At 35.1% G+C, this 21,887-nt stretch overlaps 1 protein-coding gene across 5 annotated transcripts; it reads left to right on the forward strand.

Annotated features, from left to right (window-relative positions):
- The first annotated feature begins 13,860 nt into the window (after nucleotides 1-13,860).
- On the forward strand, nucleotides 13,861-18,220 carry LOC100777664 (uncharacterized). Of its 5 annotated transcripts, none has more exons than XR_001384888.3 (8): nucleotides 13,861-14,096; nucleotides 14,267-14,325; nucleotides 14,494-14,704; nucleotides 14,858-14,929; nucleotides 15,111-15,203; nucleotides 16,017-16,112; nucleotides 16,657-16,792; nucleotides 17,966-18,076. XR_001384888.3 is itself a non-coding variant. In XM_014767446.3 (8 exons), the coding sequence occupies exons 1-7, from the start codon at nucleotides 14,010-14,012 to the stop codon at nucleotides 16,776-16,778; spliced, it is 744 nt and encodes a 247-aa protein (XP_014622932.1). In that variant the 5' UTR covers nucleotides 13,861-14,009; the 3' UTR covers nucleotides 16,779-16,792; nucleotides 17,966-18,076. The 5 variants fall into 5 exon arrangements, 4 of the variants coding, with proteins under 4 accessions (XP_014622932.1, XP_006598077.1, XP_040865595.1 ...); XM_014767446.3 differs by having other exon boundaries at nucleotides 16,653-16,792; XM_006598014.4 differs by having other exon boundaries at nucleotides 13,862-14,096; nucleotides 16,657-16,715; nucleotides 17,966-18,105.
- The last annotated feature ends 3,667 nt before the right edge of the window (nucleotides 18,221-21,887 follow it).

A 21,887-nucleotide genomic window follows, 5' to 3' on the forward strand; every position in this document is an offset into this window, starting at 1 on the left:
CTCGAAAACAAAGTTCAAGATCATCACAGGATCCAAACACAAATAACACATAGGGAGTGAGTTATCACATTCCTAACTAATAGAGAAAAATAAAACAACATATAGGTATAAATATTATATAACAAAATACAATTTACTTGAGCATAACTCACGTTATTTCACCACACGCCTCATTCGTTTTCACAACATTTGCATACTCAATAGTCAAAACACAATACAATCAAATCAATCAATATAGAACAATACACAAGCGTTATGCAGCAGATACACTAAGACTCAATCCTATATGCAATGTGGTATCATGTCAGTGAAAAATATCGTCGGGCGCCTAGGAGTACATGACAAGACAAACCACACACTAGCAAGTCAAGTCACTCTCACTAGGTAATATCATAGGGAGATCAGTCAAGGTCACAATGTTTTGCGAGAATGCTCCAATCATATGTGGTCTGCATAGGCTTAAAGGAGCACTCAAACCGAGTGACCCCCAAGGTCTACACTCCGAAGAGTCCATCAGGGTCTCTCCCTCCTAATTCAGGTCCAACCCAGAAAATATTTTAACAGACAGACTCTATCTATGAACTGTACAAAACACACGACTCCTCAATTGTTCTCAAATATTTTTAACTCGTCACCCTTAAAAGGTCTTAGCATTAACTCGTCGCCCTTAAAGGGACTTAGCATTAACTCGACACCCTTAAAGGGTCTTAGCATTAACTCGTCGCCTTTAAAGGGTCTTATAGTCGTGTGATTGTACAATCCACAATTTACAACTCAAGCACACAACATCTCAGTCACGTGCATACTCAGTTTATCACATACACTCGATCTCAATTACAATGGTATAATCTCAAAATAGCATGTTGTCACACCTCATGAATCACATTTACTTTACCTATGAACTATGCAATACACACAACTACTCAATTATTTTCAAAATCATTTTAACTCGTCGCGCTTGTGATTAAACTCGTCGGCTTCCCACAATGGATCCCATCACTATACTTGTCGCGCAAAACTCGTTGCCCTTAAAGGGTCTTACAGTTGTGTGATTGCACAATTCATAGCTCACACACAATACACATCTCAATATACATGTATTTCGTCATTCATCACATGTTCAATTCACCTCATACTCACAATTTGAATCATCATTTCATATCCTCAATATAACAATTTATACAAAAAAATTATCACAACTTGGGGACTAAAACCCTCAAATAATATTACATAATTATATCAAAATCATAGGTCAAAATATACAAATATCAAGAACACAATTTATCAAGCAATTCTCATCAAAACATCAATATTTGATTTATAATCATAAAGAAAAAATTGCGATTTAATAAACATCCCAAAATAAACCTAAATTTAATCCTCTAAGGATCCCTACACATGTTCTCACTAACCCCCAATTGTGAATAACTCATCCCTTACCTCTAAGCAGACTCACATGTCTTTCGACAGTGACAGCGGCATTTCTAGCGGTTTCCTGAGATTCCTCCAGTTTTTCCTCCGACTGCTCCGATAGAGTTCTCAAACGTAAGAGAGACGGAGCAGGGATTGAAGCCTCCACTTGTACTGTCTTCATGTGATTCCTTTTTCTCCCTCCACGAATATTATCTTGCAAATTCCAACGACAAAGTGTTCACAATTGAATTTCAAACAACATATCCAAATTTTATGAAAATCCAACGGTTAACAAAACCGGGATCGTGGTTTTACTGAAACCATTTTGGGTTTCTACGGGAAAAGAGAAAGCTACAGTGCGAAGCGTATTTCTCTTAGTTCTGACATGTTTTTAAAATTCCCAACGGTGGGAATCCTCGGACTTTGGTTACGAACGTGGTACTCAAATTTCACGACGATCCAACGGTGAATGCGTCCGAGATCGTTATTTTTCTGAGACAGGTTTGGTGGGCTGCGAGAAAAAGAAAGAGTTTTGAGGGGAGAAGGGAAAAAACGAAAATGAGGGGAAGAAGAGGCATCGTCAGTCTGAAAAGTGACCTAACATCGCTATTTATACTTAGGGTACACACAAATTATTATTTTATTTATTTTTATCATTTTATAAAAACAAACTTTATTTTATTTGTTATCAAATGCATATGTAAAATACCTTTTTATTTTCTCTCAAACTACTATTTTAATTAATAAAGTTATTTCCCCTTGTTTATTTAATTATAAAACCTCATCATTTTTTTTCTAAAACTCTATTTATTTACAAATAAAAATCTTTTTTAAATTAGTTTATGAAAATTGGGATTTTACACTCTCTCTCTAAAACTCTATACAATTGAAAAGAGTGTTAAAAATACAATGTTAGTCTGTTAGAGAGAGTGTCACTAGCATTCCTTTGAGTAGATTTTAACTTATGAAAAAGATTTAATTCATTTAATCTTTTTACTATCTTCTCCTATAATTGGTTATGAGTAGAAGTTTATCCAGAGCCCGCCTAATTAAATAGTGTAAATCATGTTCACTTTTTTTGGTTGCCAATGAAATGTGACAATGCATTGTTGGTGGCCTTGGTAGATGGAGTATACTTGCTTGAAATTAATCGAGTGTTGTGTATAGGGGATATTGGATTCTATCACGGCCTCCAATAAATTGAGAGTCACTGGAGAGGTTGGGAAAGGACTCATGAGAGTATAAAAGAAGAACAAGATGAAATTGAGGATGTAGCAAAGAGATATTATAGGTCATCCAATCACAAATTGTCATATATAATAAGTTTATTGACTTTTACAACAATTATCTTAAAAGTCAAACCTATTATGATTTTTGATTAATCGACTATGTAAAAAAAATTATACTGCTAGTCCATAGAAATATATAACTCTTTATTTCAATGCATGCTTTCCTTTAGGTTGCTTGCTTCATCAAGCCTTTTTCATTCCAGGTATTGTAACAAGATTTTCCATAAAATAAATTAAAAATGATTTTATTTAAAAATAAATAGTTTTGGGAAAATAATGAGGTTTTGTGATTAAATAAATAACAAATATTTTTATTAATTAAAATAATGATTTTAAGGTAAATAAAATAAACATATGTTCTTAAAAAATAAAAAACATGTTTTATTTATTCATTTAATAGGGAATAAAATAATGTTTATTTTTATAAAATAATAAAATAAAGAAAAATAGAGTAAATAATAGGCTAAGAGTATTCTAGCTATAAATAGAGACATATTAGGTTAGTTTTTACATTTACGATACCTCTCTACGCTCTTTCTTCCTTTCAATTTTGTTTTCCCTTCTTCCTCTCTCAAAACCCTATCTTTTCCCTATATACCCAAACTTATCTCAGTAAAATTATGATTTCAAAGTCGTTAACCGTTGGATCATTGTCAAATGTGAACACCGAGTTTGGAACTCAAGTATGCACATTCTCACCGTTTGGATTTCTAGGATAATATACCTGGAGGGAGAAATAGCCTTTGCACACAAACAGTAAAATTGAGGCTCTAATCCTTTCTCCTTCTCTCTAACGCTTGAAAGCCCTAGTAGAGAAACCAGAGGAAAAGCCTAAGGAATGTTAGGGAACCACTAGAGACACCACTATCGCTATCGGACTACATAGGTGAGCCCGCTTAGAGGTAAGGGATGAGTTTATCGTAATTGGGATTAAAATGAACATGTGTAGAGATCCTTAGATAATCAAATTAGGGTTTATTTTGGGATGTTTATGATTATAATTAAGCCTTTACAATTATAAATATAGGATTGTTGTGTTTGATGGACCAATTAATGCCTTGATGTGAATTGATGTACAAAATTGAGTATTCTTGGTGTTTTTGTATTTTTGACATATGATTTTGATTCCTTTGATTTTGATATGATTATGTAAAATTGTTATAGGGGATTTACTACTGATGTTTTGAGACTACTATAATAATATTTTACGACATCAAATTAATGTTGATTTTGTAAAACCATCTTAAAATAAAATACGCTGGCAATGTTCATTTTTCACACTTTCTCCAAACCCTCTCTCGGACTCTCACTCTCACCCCCACTTCCTCCAAACCCTCTCTCGCACTCTCACTCTCACCCCCACCTCCTCCAAACCCTCTCTCGCACTCTCACTCTCACCCCCACTTCCTCCAAACCCTCACCTCCCTCTTCTACTCCGCTTTCACCGCCAAAGTCATCTTCTTCAACTTACCTGACTTCGATCTCAACTTATTCCAATGATTCGTTGATTCTAGCAGCTACTACCTCTCTGCCTCCTAGGGCGGTATCCAGTGGGAGGAGTAGGTCCACATCTATGCCTAGATCCATTGTCAAGGTGGCATGTCCGTCCTCATCAATGGCGCAGTTTGCTTTGTCGGCTCTCACATATCCTTCACGTTAAAATGACGTGGAGACGACATTGTTGGACTCGACAAGCATGATGTCTTCATCATCGAAGGCGACCTCAATGAATTGAAGCTCTTGGCAAAGCTTTGATGCACATGATGAACCTTGCGGTGTAGGCCGTGTTGATGATGCAAAAAGGAAGGAGTTTATGGTGTTGTTAGTATCATCTATTTGGGTTTTATGGAGGACTTGGGGGTTAGAATGTCAATAAGCATTCGTTCATTGTTTTTTTTTCACTTCACTTTTTGCCATGCTGAGGAGGATTATTAGTTTTGTTTGTGTGTGTTGATTGGATAGTGAACACCAAGCTATTGTTTATTATGTTAAATCTTGCTATAAACAGCTTATGCAAAATTCCACTACCCAATTTGATCTGCATATCGCTGGTAATTGGCGCCTTTTATGGAGCATCAAAGTTCTCCTTCGGGTCAAAGTTCTCCTTCAAAGGTATTAATTGTTCCCATTCTTTTGAAAATTGTTCTGCATCCCAGCTCTGTCAATTAGGGTTTGTGCATCAAGAATGAAGTTGGTTTTTTCATCATAGCTTGCATAGCTTGGTCAAATCAACCTCTTTCTATTTTGAAGGTGAAACCATGGATCACCTCCTGGCTATACGGTGGGTTCAAGGGCTTGTTATTTCCCAGGTTATCATTGACATGGATTGTTGTTAGTCGGTCAATACGACTAACTTTTGTGTAAAAAAACTGTTGTAAATTGTATGCAACTCCTCCCATGTATAGTTGTTTTTGGTAGTATTGTAATTACTTTTTGATAATTTAGGTAATAGATACTTTGTATCCCAGTTTTGTGTATTTAATGATCATTACACTCCAATTTCAGGTAAAATAGGCAAGATTGGTGAAGTGCAGATTTCATGAACTCGCTAAGCCACTCATCATCTGGCTAAGCGCGTCATCCGCTAAGCACACCATTTGATGGCTAAGCATGGGGACAATTCTAGAAGAAGAATGAGCTGTATAGAGGCGCTGAGCGAGCGCGACTCGCTAAGTGCACCGTCTTCACCTCTAGGCTGAGCGAGTGTGACTGGCGCTAAGCCAAAAGTCACTAACGTGTGCTAAGCGAGCTCATCTTCCGCTAAGCGCACGCCTACCAACAGGATTGCCTATTTAAGCTGAAATCACGATTTCTGAGGGGAAGTTGAGTTTTTTTAGAGTTTTTGGCTGTGGATATACTGAGGGAAAACTGAGCTTGAAGAGGAAGCCATCCTGTAGAGTTTTGAATGAGATTTTGAGTGTTTGTGAGGTTTGTAAAGGTGGAGGAGATTGTTGTAAAGGAAGCTTCCTTGCTATGGAGAGCTAAATCCTCAGTTGGTTCTTCCTATGGGGTAATTGATATAAATACTTTCATATCTATCTAATGATGTTTCATGTGTTCACTATGCTATCAGTACTTAATTCTAGTGTGCCTTTGCCTTGATCACGTAACTGCATGCTTAGTTAGGGTCACTCAACTTTTGGAAATGGTTTGATCCTTAGAACCTGATAGGACAGGGCTAGCTTATCGTACTTTCATGAGACATCGGGGTACGGTAACCTAGTTTTTGTTATGCTATGTCTTAATGCAGTCCTGGTTAAGTTTAGTGTGACATCCAAGAAATTTCTACCCGAAATTTTTGTAAACGGTGCATTTTGGATGGTTATATATATATGAGTATTATTCAGTGTATGTATATATGTATATACTCCTGGTAGAAGTAAGTATATTGGGGGAAAGATATGCGGATTACGCTAATTAAGGAAGAGAAATCCATAACTGGATGGTTATAGGTTAATTCTCAATTAATTAGTCTAAAAATCATCGTTTTGCGTGCAACTTAAAATTTAACAAAACCAACATCTGCACCACACTCGGGGTTTTATTCTGAGCATTTTGATATAATTATATTGCCTACTTTCGAAAACTGGCCCCGGCGGGCGCAGAGAAACGCGAGGGACTGGAACCAGAGAAACAACACGCAAACCGAGGCAGGATTTTGGCATTTCAAAAGGTCAGATTTTTCTCTTCATGTGGCTGAGCATGAGTCACATCAAGAGAAAAAGTGGGCCCTTTTGCTCCACTCAAATGGAGACATGTGGCATAGCTTAAAATAAAATAATAGAAAAGAGAAAAGCCTCCTTAAACCAAAAAGCTATTTTCTCTCTCTCCTCACTCGACAGAAAATTTCAGAAGCTTTCTCCCTCTCCCTGACGTTGCTTTTTCTTTCTTCTTCCTCTCCATTGAAGCCTCCATTAAAGCTCCAACCTTTGGTCACCATTTCTGCTCCAAATCGCGAAAGGAAAGCATTTTCAGAGTCGTGAAGTGCATCTCTACGTGTGGGACCTCGAAATCTCAGGTTTGGGTAGACTTCTTCTCACCTAGATTTTCGTGGGTATGGGGCTTTGGGAGATATGATGGGTAGTTTTACTTGGTTTATGCTTTGTGATAGTTATTTGTGAAGGAATTTTATGAAAGCATGTTAAACTTGTCATGTTTGGTGTGAGTCAAGCTTACCCATTCTGTTTTAGGGTTTTTATGAGTGGCTTAGCGAGTTCATGAAATCTGGCACTTCACCAATCTTGCCTATTTTACCTGAAATTGGAGTGTAATGATCATTAAATACACAAAACTGGGATACAAAGTATCTATTACCTAAATTATCAAAAAGTAATTACAATACTACCAAAAACAACTATACATGGGAGGAGTTGCATACAATTTACAACAGTTTTTTTACACAAAAGTTAGTCGTATTGACCGACTAACAGCAATCCATGTCAATGATAACCTGGGAAACAACAAGCCCTTGAACCCACCGTATAGCCAGGAGGTGATCCATGGTTTCACCTTCAAAATAGAAAGAGGTTGATTTGACCAAGCTATGCAAGCTATGATGAAAAAACCAACTCCATTCTTGATGCACAAACCCTAATTGACAGAGCTGGGATGCAGAACAATTTTCAAAAGAATGGGAACAATTAATACCTTTGAAGGAGAACTTTGACCCGAAGGAGAACTTTGATGCTCCATAAAAGGCGCCAATTACCAGCGATATGCAGATCAAATTGGGTAGTGGAATTTTGCATAAGCTGTTTATAGCAAGATTTAACATAATAAACAATAGCTTGGTGTTCACTATCCAATCAACACACACAAACAAAACTAATAATCCTCCTCAGCATGGCAAAAAGTGAAGTGAAAAAAAAACAATGAACGAATGCTTATTGACATTCTAACCCCCAAGTCCTCCATAAAACCCAAATAGATGATACTAACAACACCATAAACTCCTTCCTTTTTGCATCATCAACACGGCCTACACCGCAAGGTTCATCATGTGCATCAAAGCTTTGCCAAGAGCTTCGATTCATTGAGGTCGCCTTCGATGATGAAGACATCATGCTTGTCGAGTCCAACAATGTCGTCTCCACGTCATTTTAACGTGAAGGATATGTGAGAGCCGACAAAGCAAACTGCGCCATTGATGAGGACGGACATGCCACCTTGACAATGGATCTAGGCATAGATGTGGACCTACTCCTCCCACTGGATACCGCCCTAGGAGGCAGAGAGGTAGTAGCTGCTAGAATCAACGAATCATTGGAATAAGTTGAGATCGAAGTCAGGTAAGTTGAAGAAGATGACTTTGGCGGTGAAAGCGGAGTAGAAGAGGGAGGTGAGGGTTTGGAGGAAGTGGGGGTGAGAGTGAGAGTGCGAGAGAGGGTTTGGAGGAGGTGGGGGTGAGAGTGAGAGTGCGAGAGAGGGTTTGGAGGAAGTGGGGGTGAGAGTGAGAGTCCGAGAGAGGGTTTGGAGAAAGTGTGAAAAATGAACATTGCCAGCGTATTTTATTTTAAGATGGTTTTACAAAATCAACATTAATTTGATGTCGTAAAATATTATTATAGTAGTCTCAAAACATCAGTAGTAAATCCCCTATAACAATTTTACATAATCATATCAAAATCAAAGGAATCAAAATCATATGTCAAAAATACAAAAACACCAAGAATACTCAATTTTGTACATCAATTCACATCAAGGCATTAATTGGTCCATCAAACACAACAATCCTATATTTATAATTGTAAAGGCTTAATTATAATCATAAACATCCCAAAATAAACCCTAATTTGATTATCTAAGGATCTCTACACATGTTCATTTTAATCCCAATTACGATAAACTCATCCCTTACCTCTAAGCGGGCTCACCTATGTAGTCCGATAGCGATAGTGGTGTCTCTAGTGGTTCCCTAACATTCCTTAGGCTTTTCCTCTGGTTTCTCTACTAGGGCTTTCAAGCGTTAGAGAGAAGGAGAAAGGATTAGAGCCTCAATTTTACTGTTTGTGTGCAAAGGCTATTTCTCCCTCCAGGTATATTATCCTAGAAATCCAAACGGTGAGAATGTGCATACTTGAGTTCCAAACTCGGTGTTCACATTTGACAATGATCCAACGGTTAACGACTTTGAAATCATAATTTTACTGAGATAAGTTTGGGTATATAGGGAAAAGATAGGGTTTTGAGAGAGGAAGAAGGGAAAACAAAATTGAAAGGAAGAAAGAGCGTAGAGAGGTATCGTAAATGTAAAAACTAACCTAATATGTCTCTATTTATAGCTAGAATACTCTTAGCCTATTATTTACTCTATTTTTCTTTATTTTATTATTTTATAAAAATAAACATTATTTTATTCCCTATTAAATGAATAAATAAAACATGTTTTTTATTTTTTAAGAACATATGTTTATTTTATTTACCTTAAAATCATTATTTTAATTAATAAAAATATTTGTTATTTATTTAATCACAAAACCTCATTATTTTCCCAAAACTATTTATTTTTAAATAAAATCATTTTTAATTTATTTTATGGAAAATCTTGTTACAATACCTGGAATGAAAAAGGCTTGATGAAGCAAGCAACCTAAAGGAAAGCATGCATTGAAATAAAGAGTTATATATTTCTATGGACTAGCAGTATAATTTTTTTTACATAGTCGATTAATCAAAAATCATAATAGGTTTGACTTTTAAGATAATTGTTGTAAAAGTCAATAAACTTATTATATATGACAATTTGTGATTGGATGACCTATAATATCTCTTTGCTACATCCTCAATTTCATCTTGTTCTTCTTTTATACTCTCATGAGTCCTTTCCCAACCTCTCCAGTGACTCTCAATTTATTGGAGGCCGTGATAGAATCCAATATCCCCTATACACAACACTCGATTAATTTCAAGCAAGTATACTCCATCTACCAAGGCCACCAACAATGCATTGTCACATTTCATTGGCAACCAAAAAAAGTGAACATGATTTACACTATTTAATTAGGCGGGCTCTGGATAAACTTCTACTCATAACCAATTATAGGAGAAGATAGTAAAAAGATTAAATGAATTAAATCTTTTTCATAAGTTAAAATCTACTCAAAGGAATGCTAGTGACACTCTCTCTAACAGACTAACATTGTATTTTTAACACTCTTTTCAATTGTATAGAGTTTTAGAGAGAGAGAGAAAGCGATTGTGTGTGTGCATGTTGGAAAGAGTGTGGATAACATTCATTAATCAACTTATCACTTATGCCTTTAAATTTTTATGGAAGTTCTCTCATCTAATCTTCAAAAATTGAGATGATAAATTGATTTTAACTTACGAGAGAAATTCATGTGTAATGTGATTAGTGATTGAAAAATGAATTTTAAATGATAAAGTGGTGAAGTGACGTGAATTGTATTAAGTTGATCTATGTTATAAATACTCTCAGTTTATTGGAGGCCCTGATAGAATCCAATACCCCCTAGATGCAGCACTCGATCAATTTCATGCAAGTATACTCCATCTGCCAAGGCCACTAACAATGCATTGTCACATTTCATTGGCAACCAAAAAATGTGAACATGATTTACACTATTTAATTAGGCAAGCTCTCGATAAACTTCTACTCATAAGCATTTATAGGAGAAGGAAGTAAGAAGATTAAATGAATTAAATCTTTTTTATAATTTAAAATCTACTCAAAGGAATGCTACTAACACTCTCTCTAACAAACTGAAACTGTATTTTTGACACTCTTTTCAATTGTATAGAGTTTTAGAGAGAGAGTGTAAAATCCCAATTTTCATAAACTAATTTAAAAAAGATTTTTATTTGTAAATAAATAGAGTTTTAGAAAAAAAATGATGAGGTTTTATAATTAAATAAACAAGGGGAAATAACTTTATTAATTAAAATAGTAGTTTGAGAGAAAATAAAAAGGTATTTTACATATGCATTTGATAACAAATAAAATAAAGTTTGTTTTTATAAAATGATAAAAATAAATAAAATAATAATTTGTGTGTACCCTAAGTATAAATAGCGATGTTAGGTCACTTTTCAGACTGACGATGCCTCTTCTTCCCCTCATTTTCGTTTTTTCCCTTCTCCCCTCAAAACTCTTTCTTTTTCTCGCAGCCCACCAAACCTGTCTCAGAAAAATAACGATCTCGGACGCATTCACCGTTGGATCGTCGTGAAATTTGAGTACCACGTTCGTAACCAAAGTCCGAGGATTCCCACCGTTGGGAATTTTAAAAACATGTCAGAACTAAGAGAAATACGCTTCGCACTGTAGCTTTCTCTTTTCCCGTAGAAACCCAAAATGGTTTCAGTAAAACCACGATCCCGGTTTTGTTAACCGTTGGATTTTCATAAAATTTGGATATGTTGTTTGAAATTCAATTGTGAACACTTTTGTCGTTGGAATTTGCAAGATAATATTCGTGGAGGGAGAAAAAGGAATCACATGAAGACAGTACAAGTGGAGGCTTCAATCCCTGCTCCGTCTCTCTTACGTTTGAGAACTCTATCGGAGCAGTCGGAGGAAAAACTGGAGGAATCTCAGGAAACCGCTAGAAATGCCGCTGTCACTGTCGAAAGACATGTGAGTCTGCTTAGAGGTAAGGGATGAGTTATTCACAATTGGGGGTTAGTGAGAACATGTGTAGGGATCCTTAGAGGATTAAATTTAGGTTTTATTTTGGGATGTTTATTAAATCGCAATTTTTTCTTTATGATTATAAATCAAATATTGATGTTTTGATGAGAATTGCTTGATAAATTGTGTTCTTGATATTTGTATATTTTGACCTATGATTTTGATATAATTATGTAATATTATTTGAGGGGTTTTAGTCCCCAAGTTGTGATAATTTTTTTGTATAAATTGTTATATTGAGGATATGAAATGATGATTCAAATTGTGAGTATGAGGTGAATTGAACATGTGATGAATGACGAAATACATGTATATTGAGATGTGTATTGTGTGTGAGCTATGAATTGTGCAATCACACAACTGTAAGACCCTTTAAGGGCAACGAGTTTTGCGCGACAAGTATAGTGATGGGATCCATTGTGGGAAGCCGACGAGTTTAATCACAAGCGCGACGAGTTAAAATGATTTTGAAAATAATTGAGTAGTTGTGTGTATTGCATAGTTCATAGGTAAAGTAAATGTGATTCATGAGGTGTGACAACATGCTATTTTGAGATTATACCATTGTAATTGAGATCGAGTGTATGTGATAAACTGAGTATGCACGTGACTGAGATGTTGTGTGCATTGAGTTGTAAATTGTGGATTGTACAATCACACGACTATAAGACCCTTTAAAGGCGACGAGTTAATGCTAAGACCCTTTAAGGGTGTCGAGTTAATGCTAAGTCCCTTTAAGGGCGACGAGTTAATGCTAAGACCTTTTAAGGGTGACGAGTTAAAAATATTTGAGAACAATTGAGGAGTCGTGTGTTTTGTACAGTTCATAGATAGAGTCTGTCTGTTAAAATATTTTCTGGGTTGGACCTGAATTAGGAGGGAGAGACCCTGATGGACTCTTCGGAGTGTAGACCTTGGGGGTCACTCGGTTTGAGTGCTCCTTTAAGCCTATGCAGACCACATATGATTGGAGCATTCTCGCAAAACATTGTGACCTTGACTGATCTCCCTATGATATTACCTAGTGAGAGTGACTTGACTTGCTAGTGTGTGGTTTGTCTTGTCATGTACTCCTAGGCGCCCGACGATATTTTTCACTGACATGATACCACATTGCATATAGGATTGAGTCTTAGTGTATCTGCTGCATAACGCTTGTGTATTGTTCTATATTGATTGATTTGATTGTATTGTGTTTTGACTATTGAGTATGCAAATGTTGTGAAAACGAATGAGGCGTGTGGTGAAATAACGTGAGTTATGCTCAAGTAAATTGTATTTTGTTATATAATATTTATACCTATATGTTGTTTTATTTTTCTCTATTAGTTAGGAATGTGATAACTCACTCCCTATGTGTTATTTGTGTTTGGATCCTGTGATGATCTTGAACTTTGTTTTCGAGGGAGTAAATAACTAGGTGAATTGCTTTAAGGAACCTTGTGTTGAAGGACGTCGAGACACAACGCTCTGATAGGATGTGACATTGGGGTATAGGATTTTATATTAATTGTATAAAATCTTAGACGACCTTGTTTGAGCCGAGATGACTTTATTATTTATTTGGACAAGTTTGAATATGATGTATAAGAAAGTGAATGTGAGCCTTTTATCCCTTTGAAAGGTTTGTATTTAAAAATATTTTAAAAAAATACTTTTAATTAATATATGAATTTTTATTCCTTTATTAGTATATATGTGAGGGGTAGAGGGTGTCATAGAGAGTATGTGTTGAAAAGACATTGCCTAACATTCCTTAATCAACTTATCACTTATGCCTTTAAATTTTTATGGAAGTTCTCTCATCTAATCTTCAAAAATTCAGATGAAGTTGATTTTAGCTTACGAGAGAAATTCATATTACTTTCTTATTTTAAGTAGTTAAAAAGAAGTTTGTTCAAATAAGACATTAGGGACTAATGGATGTACCATACTTGCCCCAAGGAATGAGGCAACGTGGGCAATGAGCCATGTCAAAGGTCCTTGAAGGGTATGGAAGCCTGATTGTGGCAAGAATTCCAATCAATGCAGGAACACCTCGTTCAAGAGCAAATTGAAACTGGGATATATATGAGTATCTCTTGGTACAAATGACACTGTTAAAATGTCACGGGATAGAAGATAAACTCCAAAGAATATTTATTTAGTTATTTGTTATATGTGAGTATATCTTGGTGCAAATGACCCTGTTAAAATGACACGGGATAGAAGCTCCAAAGGACATTGACCTGGGATATTGGTTTATTCATTCCTTATATATGACACTGCCAAATATTTGACAAAATTTAAAAAATAAAACAATTGAGGTTTTTAAACACTATTTTTTTTGGATAATCTTTCTAATAGTATGAAGTTTATTAGTGGCAAGTGGAGAACAGTGCAAATGCAAAGTGTTAGCATAGGACCTAGCAGTTTCTTTTATTTTTTACATTTATTATTTGGTTAATACACGAAGTTAGTTAGCACTTACAGTTAACAGTTAACGGTTAGCAGTTAGCGGTTAGCTGTTAGCACGCGTCCAACGGATTCAGAGGTTGGGCCCCACATCACAAAGTTGAACTATAAATGAAATTGTCGCTAGCGTGCATAACCATAACGAACACTACAACACTTTCACTGCACAAAGTCACAAACACTTTCAGATCAACCGAGCAAACATGCCGATGATGACGTTGGCGAAAAGGATGGCATTATTCATGCAAATCACTGAAGTATCGTCGACCGTCGCACATGAGCAATTAGATGTCCCACTTCACATTCTCCCACTCTCTCACTTTTTCTATTCTTTCTTTTTTCCTCCTCTTTTTCGTTTGTAGTTACGATACATGCAATATTGTAACTACTCACTTTAATTTTTTTTTTTCGTGCATTTTTTTTAATATTTTTTCTGAGTTTTTGTTTAATTGGTCTGCAGAAACATGGAGGCAATCTTTGTAAAGCTCTTAAAGGCTTTCTTGAAGAGGGTTCGATCGAGTATGGCAATGTGCTTCTTAATTTTATTTTTCTTTCATATCTTTGAAATTGAAATCTTTATTAATGATTTTTATTTTTTAACTAAACATGTTCTAAGAAGCCGAGTTAAATTAATTTCTTTGATTTAGTTTATTTAATCATAGTTTGTATGATTCTTGTTACGACTAGCATCCCAAGTGAAGAAGAGCTAGATCTTGCAATTAACACCCCACAAGATGATAGCCCTGGCGCAAGTAATCAAAACCCTTTATCTCAATCAAGCGCCTCACCTGTTTCCCCAAGGAGAAAGTCACTGGGGCAAAGGATGAAGGAAGCTTATAAAGCATGGAAAAAGAAGAATGCGGGAGCTTCTTCGTCGCAGCAAAAGGATGTTCCCAAAGTATAATACTCATAGCATGAAGTTTAGCATATTGATGTTTCCTCTATTTCTATATGCTTTCTAAAATTTATTATCCCTGCTTACCATATTGTTTTGCTTTCTAAAATTTATTATCCCTGCTTACCATTCTGTTGCTTCTTCTATTTCTATAAGATTCCTCTAAGTCCTACTCAGAAAGAACAAGGACCTAATTTGGGCCGGCATCCAACTTTCTCGTCCTTGAAGGTTTTTGAATGTTCATTTTATTTGTCCAATTTCAATGTCTGTCCACTTCTACGTCACAATTGTTAACTGATGACAATCGGTTGCTGAAACAACAATAGGTTTAGACTTTAGATTCTTGCCTGTGATGGCTGTGTGATTAAGGTTTATGACATGATACATCATTTGTCACAATTTTGTGCAGGGCGCTAACGATCCAGACCTACTGAACGAAGACCCTGCGATTACTGAAAGAAAAGCTAAAGAACGAGAGGCGTACCATGAAAGAATTTGCAGGGTAATAATACATTTGCTGAGTTTGTGACCTGTTGTCTTTGTTCCTGCTGTTAGTTGTGATATGGATATGACTTTATTCCTGTTGTTAGTTGTGATGTGAATATGAAGCGTAACACTAAACAACCATTGAATAAGCTATGGATGGCCAATATTACAAGTTAATCAAAGGTTGCAGGACATGCCCCATGTATGTGTTTGCGTGCATGCGTTGTTATTTTAAGTTTGTTTGGTTGTCCTGTATTCATAAATGGCGGTTATTCTTAAATATATGGTTATTATAAACTATATAAATACAAATCCATCATTACACTGTGCTAGAGGCAAGTACTCTGTCTGATGTTTAATGTTTACATTATTAAGGGAACATATGCTAGAGGTTTTTGTTTCATTATGTTGACTTATGAAAATGTTGAAGTAACTCAATTAACCACTGTTTCTCAAGCTTACTTTTGTGCAACTGTTTGTGCATTAGACCACCAAAGATCAAATTCTTTATATTGAATCATCCCATAAATAGTCATTTGGGCCTTCCTAAGGTGATTGGTTAGACAGAGCGGTCTTTTTTAAATTTTTTTTTTTTTTATCTCCAATGTACTGAAAAAAATAAAAGCACTTGTAATCTAATGAGGGGTGCAACAATTCAAATTCTAATGAGGGGTTTTAAATTTTGCAGTAATACAGTGTTAGCCTTTTTTGTCCTGTGTGTGGGTACATTACCCTTATAATTTTTTATTGATTTGGTAGGAGGATTTTTTGTACTTTGTTTCTAAAAGCTCTACTGAATTGTGTGTGCCTCACTGCCTCATGATTGCAGGATTATAGGAATATTGAACGAGTAATTCGGATTTCTGTTATCTTGCCAGACAAACTTCGCATTGCCCGTATCTTCTCCAAAAGAGAAAAACTTGAGGTAGAATTAGCATTAGAATATGACGAAAACTAAATTCTGGATAATATTCAGTTTAAAGGAACAAACACCACAGGATAGTATACACTCTCCGAGCCAATGCCACCTCCACTAGCAAAAAAGCTCGATACCATCCTAACATTCCAGCCACTTATGATTCTGCAGTTCTCTTCTCCCAATCTCCTCTTTCCAGCTGTCTATTATGTTCAGCATTTTCCTTTCACTTCCAATGGATTTTTCCACTTCTTCACTCCCTTCTTTCATTAAATTTCCATCCTTGCCTTTTTCAAAGTATTTTTGGAATTATCAATGTTCTCTCACAAGAACCCTAGAGGAATATAATTCTCACTTCAGTTTATGTCATTTCCTTCAAAAAATCAAACAAGTTATGTTTCCGTTTTTTTACTTCATGAAGGCATACTACTTATGAAATAGGAGTGCGAAGCACCAGATAAACATTTGAAGGAGTAGTATTGTGTATTTTACATTATTGTGAAAGGTTGCATACATGGCTAACCAATTGTCATTTTGTTACCATGGTAGGAAGTCTTTGAGTTCGTAAACATTGTTGGATTAGGAGAATCTTTGTCTACGGCCTATAGACTTGTGAGTGCCTCTTTCCCTATCCACTTGATTTCTGGATTGAACCTTCATGATAATATGGCATGATTTCGGTCAATGGTGTAAGTAACTAACGGTGTTTTTTTAGTTTCTGTCAATGCTTTATTACCATAAAGTTTCCGAACTTCATGCTTGATAGAGAGTATATATGTTCAAAATTACCTAGGTGAATCTCAGTGATTATTGTTTCCAGACACATGTCATGAATTATGCTATATCCAAGTTTATGTCTCGGATTAATACTCGGGAATGCATTTAATTTATATTAGTCCTGATATTTAAAACATGTTAATGTGGCATGATCATATCAGCATATACTGGTTTTCATATTTTTCATAACCTTATAGAGAAAATACACAGAAAAATATGTGAAAATTAAGCATATAATTTCACTTTTACCTTCTTTTTTCAGAAATTGAAACTTAGTTCCGAAACTTCACGATGGATTTACCAAATACACAACCATTAAGATTTTCTCTTTGAGAACCCCGTCTGATATCATGCATTGCTAGTAAGGTGAAATGTTATAAGATGAAGTAAATTATAACAGAAAAATAAACAAGCAACCCACATTAATTTCCAAATATAGGTGACATGCCAGTTGCTACAGATGCATGGTGATAAAGCTTGAGTGCTCTTGCCTCCTATTTTAATTATAGAAATTCGAGGAACAAATTTTTTAGGATAATAAAATAACATGAAGAGTCTTTTTTTAGTCTTCGTTTCTTAACTTTGTTTTATCCTTATTAGTTATTACTAGTAATTATTATAGTCCCTTTGATTTAATAACTTGATTCGGTAAAGGGTTGCTGTGAGGCAAAATAGCTATTCCTCTCGGATACAGCAATTGCAAAGACAATTGTGCTGGGAGTTCCTCACTATATATGAGGTAGCACAGTAGCACCTTATCAAAATATTTATGGAGGTTGAAATCTACAGAAAACTAATGACTCAGATTATCAATAATCTTCTCAAGAAAACCGTTTCTGGTTAAACTAATGACATGATCCTACAAGTAGGTATGGAGTATGGATAGTTGCAATTATATAGCATAAAATTTATTCAGTGACTGTCATGGCTTTTTATGAATACTGATAAAGGCATAGTTGATGGCGCTTAGGTGTTTTCTTAAACTTTTTTTTTTTTTAAATCTTGATCATTAATTATAACTAGCAGCATAATTATCTCTATATAATTGAAATGATCCACTTTTAACTGCTCCAATATTTTCACAGGTAACGGAATCCCCACGTCGTTGTTACAGTATTGAAGATGGCTCGTCAACCTTGGATGAAATAGGCTTTGGCAACGGTGGAACTTTCTATGTGGAGAAGATTTAGTTTCGCCTATTTTCCTTCAAGTATCTTGGTCTGTACATATAGATTTGGACCGAAAACACTTTGAGATGTGTTTGATAAAAAAGAAAAAGTAAAAAAGTAATCTTTGTGATGGATGATATTCCTTGAACAATGGGAGGGCATCTTTTTGTCTATACAGATCTCCTAGTTGTCAAGTATTATACTTTGAGATGAAAGAATTTGCTATTAGACGAACATACATGATGATTTGATCGAATTCATTTTCCAATTTCTAAGTTCAGGGTTCATTTAGATTGTGATAAGACACTGAAAATTAAAATTGGCCGGATCTTTTTACCTTTTTTATTTAGAGTGTACGATAGGATAGTGAAATTTTTTATTGATGTGACAATGCTTCAATCTATAATGACTGAATTAGAAATTAGAAATTGAGTGTGATAAACCGGGTGAATCTTTTTATCTTTTTTTATTTCTTAAATTTATTCAGTTGAAGCTGAGAGGGGTTGAAAGAAGAGATTTATCGCATCTCCTTTCTTCTTAGTCTAATCGCTTTTTTTCACCCAATCTGCTAACAATGAACATAAAGTCATTATGAACTACAATGCAGATACATTATCATGGCCACAAAGATGAATTTTAACAATGCAAAGCATAATTATCCAGACAAATTTTGTGCTTTAAAATTAAAAAAGACAAGAAAGCAAAATTTCATAATTATTCTTCAATTCAAAGAATTTAAAAAGAAATTTTTTGCAAAACAGTTTTTGATGAGTAATGTAGCCCCTCTCGGAAACATAGGAACCATTTTTGGGGAGCTAATTCAATTCTTTTGAATCATTACTAATTTGGACCACATGGACAGAAAAGTCATAGTCACATAAACATAGTCATGTGATTCGGTGAAAACTATTTTACCTACCTTTGTTCCCGTTTGGATCACTAACTAACATAGCACTTGATGTATATTCATTTTTAGCTTGAATTGTATTTCACTTTGGATGGTGTTTTAGGGGTTGAACCTGAATCAAGAATGTGAGACTCTAATGGATTCTTCGGAATCTAGGCTTTGGAGGTAAATATATTCGGTTTGATTGCTACTTTAAGCTTATATTGATCTCATATGGTTGGAGTATTCTCGCACAACAGAGTGACTCTGACGGGTCACTTTATGATTTTACTTAATGAGAGTGATTTGACATTCTTATTATGTGGCGTGTTTTGTTATATACTTCTAAGCGTCATAGTGTGATTTTTCACTGACATGACACCATATTGCATATAAGTTTGAGTCTTAGTATAATTATTGCATAATTGATAACTGCTATTTATAGGTATAGTTTGGTATTAAATTATATAGAAATTAGTAATTTCTCTCTCTTATTTCTTCCTTTTTGTGCAAATAATTGTTATTTTAACTTCATTTGAGTTTTTGCGCGAAAAAATATTAAAATTTGATGAATTTATCATGCTTAAAGTAAAGCCCAAAAGAGAAAATTGAGAATCTAAAGAGCCACGCTTAGCACGACCCAAGTGCTCAGTGCAAAACACAGGTTTTGCGAGCAAAGCATGCTTAGCGCCAGGAAGATAATTCAAGAAAGTGAAGGTTAATTCATGAAAGCATACTAATTCAGGAATGAGTCGCACGCTAAGCGCGAGGATTACCGCCATATTCGCTAAACGCGACAAGCACGCTTAGCGTGAAGGTTGTGTGAAAACTAAGTTGATATGCACAAATAAAAAAAGGATAGAGAAGGAAAAAATACATAGAAAATTCCAGAGAATATATTTCCTAACAAAAGGCAAACGCTAAAAGAAGGAGGAACAATCATTAGAAGTCATTCATTCCCTCCAATTCCTTTCTTATATATTTCTCCTTTTTTAAATATTCTCCTATTGCAGTTGTAAAACCTCCTATGACTATGAGAGACTAAATCCTTTTTTATTGGGAACATGACAACCAACTACTTTTGATGCAATTTCTCTTTCTTATCTATTTAATATTATTACTTTTGCATAATTCTTTCTGGTGCTTAATATTATTACTAGTGGCTTAATCACCCATTTGCATGGTAAGTTTTAGGGGTAGCATTGGGAAATGTTATTTTCTAATAGAATCGGGAAAAAGTATCTAAATAAAGTCATCACTAGGGATATGTTGATTTTATTTAGTCTATTATACATCTCTACTCTTAATGCAATTTAACTATTTACTCTCTGAAAAAGGATTTGGGAAAAAAGATAGCTAAATTAGGCTCTTTCATTCGAAGGACCAAAGTTAGAGTATATTAATCGATGCAGGTGTAAATTGGAATAATTATAAATAGAGAAAAATCATTAACATTACATCAAGGAGTAGCTCAGGTAGGTTAAGGTCCCAACATTATCATATTCCGGATTTAGTTCTATAATAATATTGGGTTCTCTAATCTTTCTGTTTTAATTAATTAATTTTCCTCTATAATTTAATTTCTTCCATTGTTATTTTAATTTAACTTTTTGCCAATTTAATTTATTTTTTTCTCATAATATTTTACTACTTATGATAATTTGGTGCACTTGCTAACAAGTCATTGTAAGGGACTTTGTTCTTTGTACTTGGTATTTTGGATATTCTATTTTTATTTCTCTATGTCCTTTTATTTTTACTTTTAATTTTTCAAAAAAAAAAATACAAAAATAATAAAAATATAAAAAATTCTCAATTTTTCTTTATTCACTCTTTATTTTTTTTAGTTTTTGTTTTGATTCTTTTACCTTGATAACCTGCACGATAGTGTTTTCTTTCTTGTATGCGAGGAAACAATCTTGTTTCATTCGATCTAGAGATTGAAGCAACATGCAGAAGAAACAACGCTACAAGAAGAAAGAGATAACAACTGAGGAATCAAGAACCAACATCCTGAGTGTCATCTTTTTCTTTCCCAAACCCCAATTTTAAACAACACATCATGGCAGAGGACCAGCCACAAAGGATCACTTTAGAGGACTACTCTAGTTCTTTTACCCCTTAGTACTTCTCAGGCATAGCCCGGCTTGAAGTTCAAACTGCCAACATCACGTATCCACATGCTCTATCTGGCTAATCTCTTTCATAGGCTACCCAATTAAAATCCATATGCTCACATTGCAACACGGTGAAGATAGCAAGAGTTCCAGAAGATGTTATTCGCCTCAACATGTTTTCCTTCTCCTTGGCTGGTGAAGCAAAAAGATGGTTGTACTCATTCAAGGAAAAATAGCTTGCGAACATGAGAAGAGGTGGTGGAGAATTTTTTGAAGAAATATTTTCCAGAGTCCAAGACCACTGGGGGGAAGGTGGACATCTCTTTATTCTAGCAATTCCCTGGTGAATCATTTAGTGAAGTTCTAGACTACTTCCAAGGTTTACTCTAGAAGACTTCCACCCATGGGTTCAGCGAGCCGGTTCAGCAAAATATATTCATTAATGTCACGCAATCCCATTCCGAGCAGCTGCTTAATGCCTCCGTTGGTGGGAAGATCAAATTGAAGACACCTGATAAAGCTATGGAGTTAATTGAAAACATGACAACCAATAACCATGCCATCCTTTGTGATTGAGATTATATGCTTACAAAGAAAAGTCTTTTTTATCTCACGTCACAAGACGCACTACTAGCCAAAAACAAGCTTCTAGCCAAGCAAATAGAGACCCTCACAGAGACACTAAGCAAGCTTCTTTAAGAGTTTCATGCAGTACAACCTGCCCACTCTCCAATTATGCAAATTGGGGGATGCAACATCTGTGGTGGGGCCCATGAGTTAGGTAAGTGCATATCCCAACACGATGCATCCAAAGAATTCAACTACATGGCTAATC

This window comes from Glycine max, chromosome 15 (assembly GCF_000004515.6).
Source record: "Glycine max cultivar Williams 82 chromosome 15, Glycine_max_v4.0, whole genome shotgun sequence".
Taxonomy (NCBI): domain Eukaryota; kingdom Viridiplantae; phylum Streptophyta; class Magnoliopsida; order Fabales; family Fabaceae; genus Glycine; species Glycine max.

Coding starts and splice junctions, on each gene's coding strand:
- LOC100777664 (XM_003546649.5), top strand. CDS start 14,010: ATGCCGATGATGACGTTGGCGAAAAGGATGGCATTATTCATGCAAATC. Junction 14,326..14,493: donor CTTGAAGAGGGTTCGATCGA/GTATGGCAATGT, acceptor TGTTACGACTAG/CATCCCAAGTGAAGAAGAGC. Junction 14,930..15,110: donor CAACTTTCTCGTCCTTGAAG/GTTTTTGAATGT, acceptor AATTTTGTGCAG/GGCGCTAACGATCCAGACCT.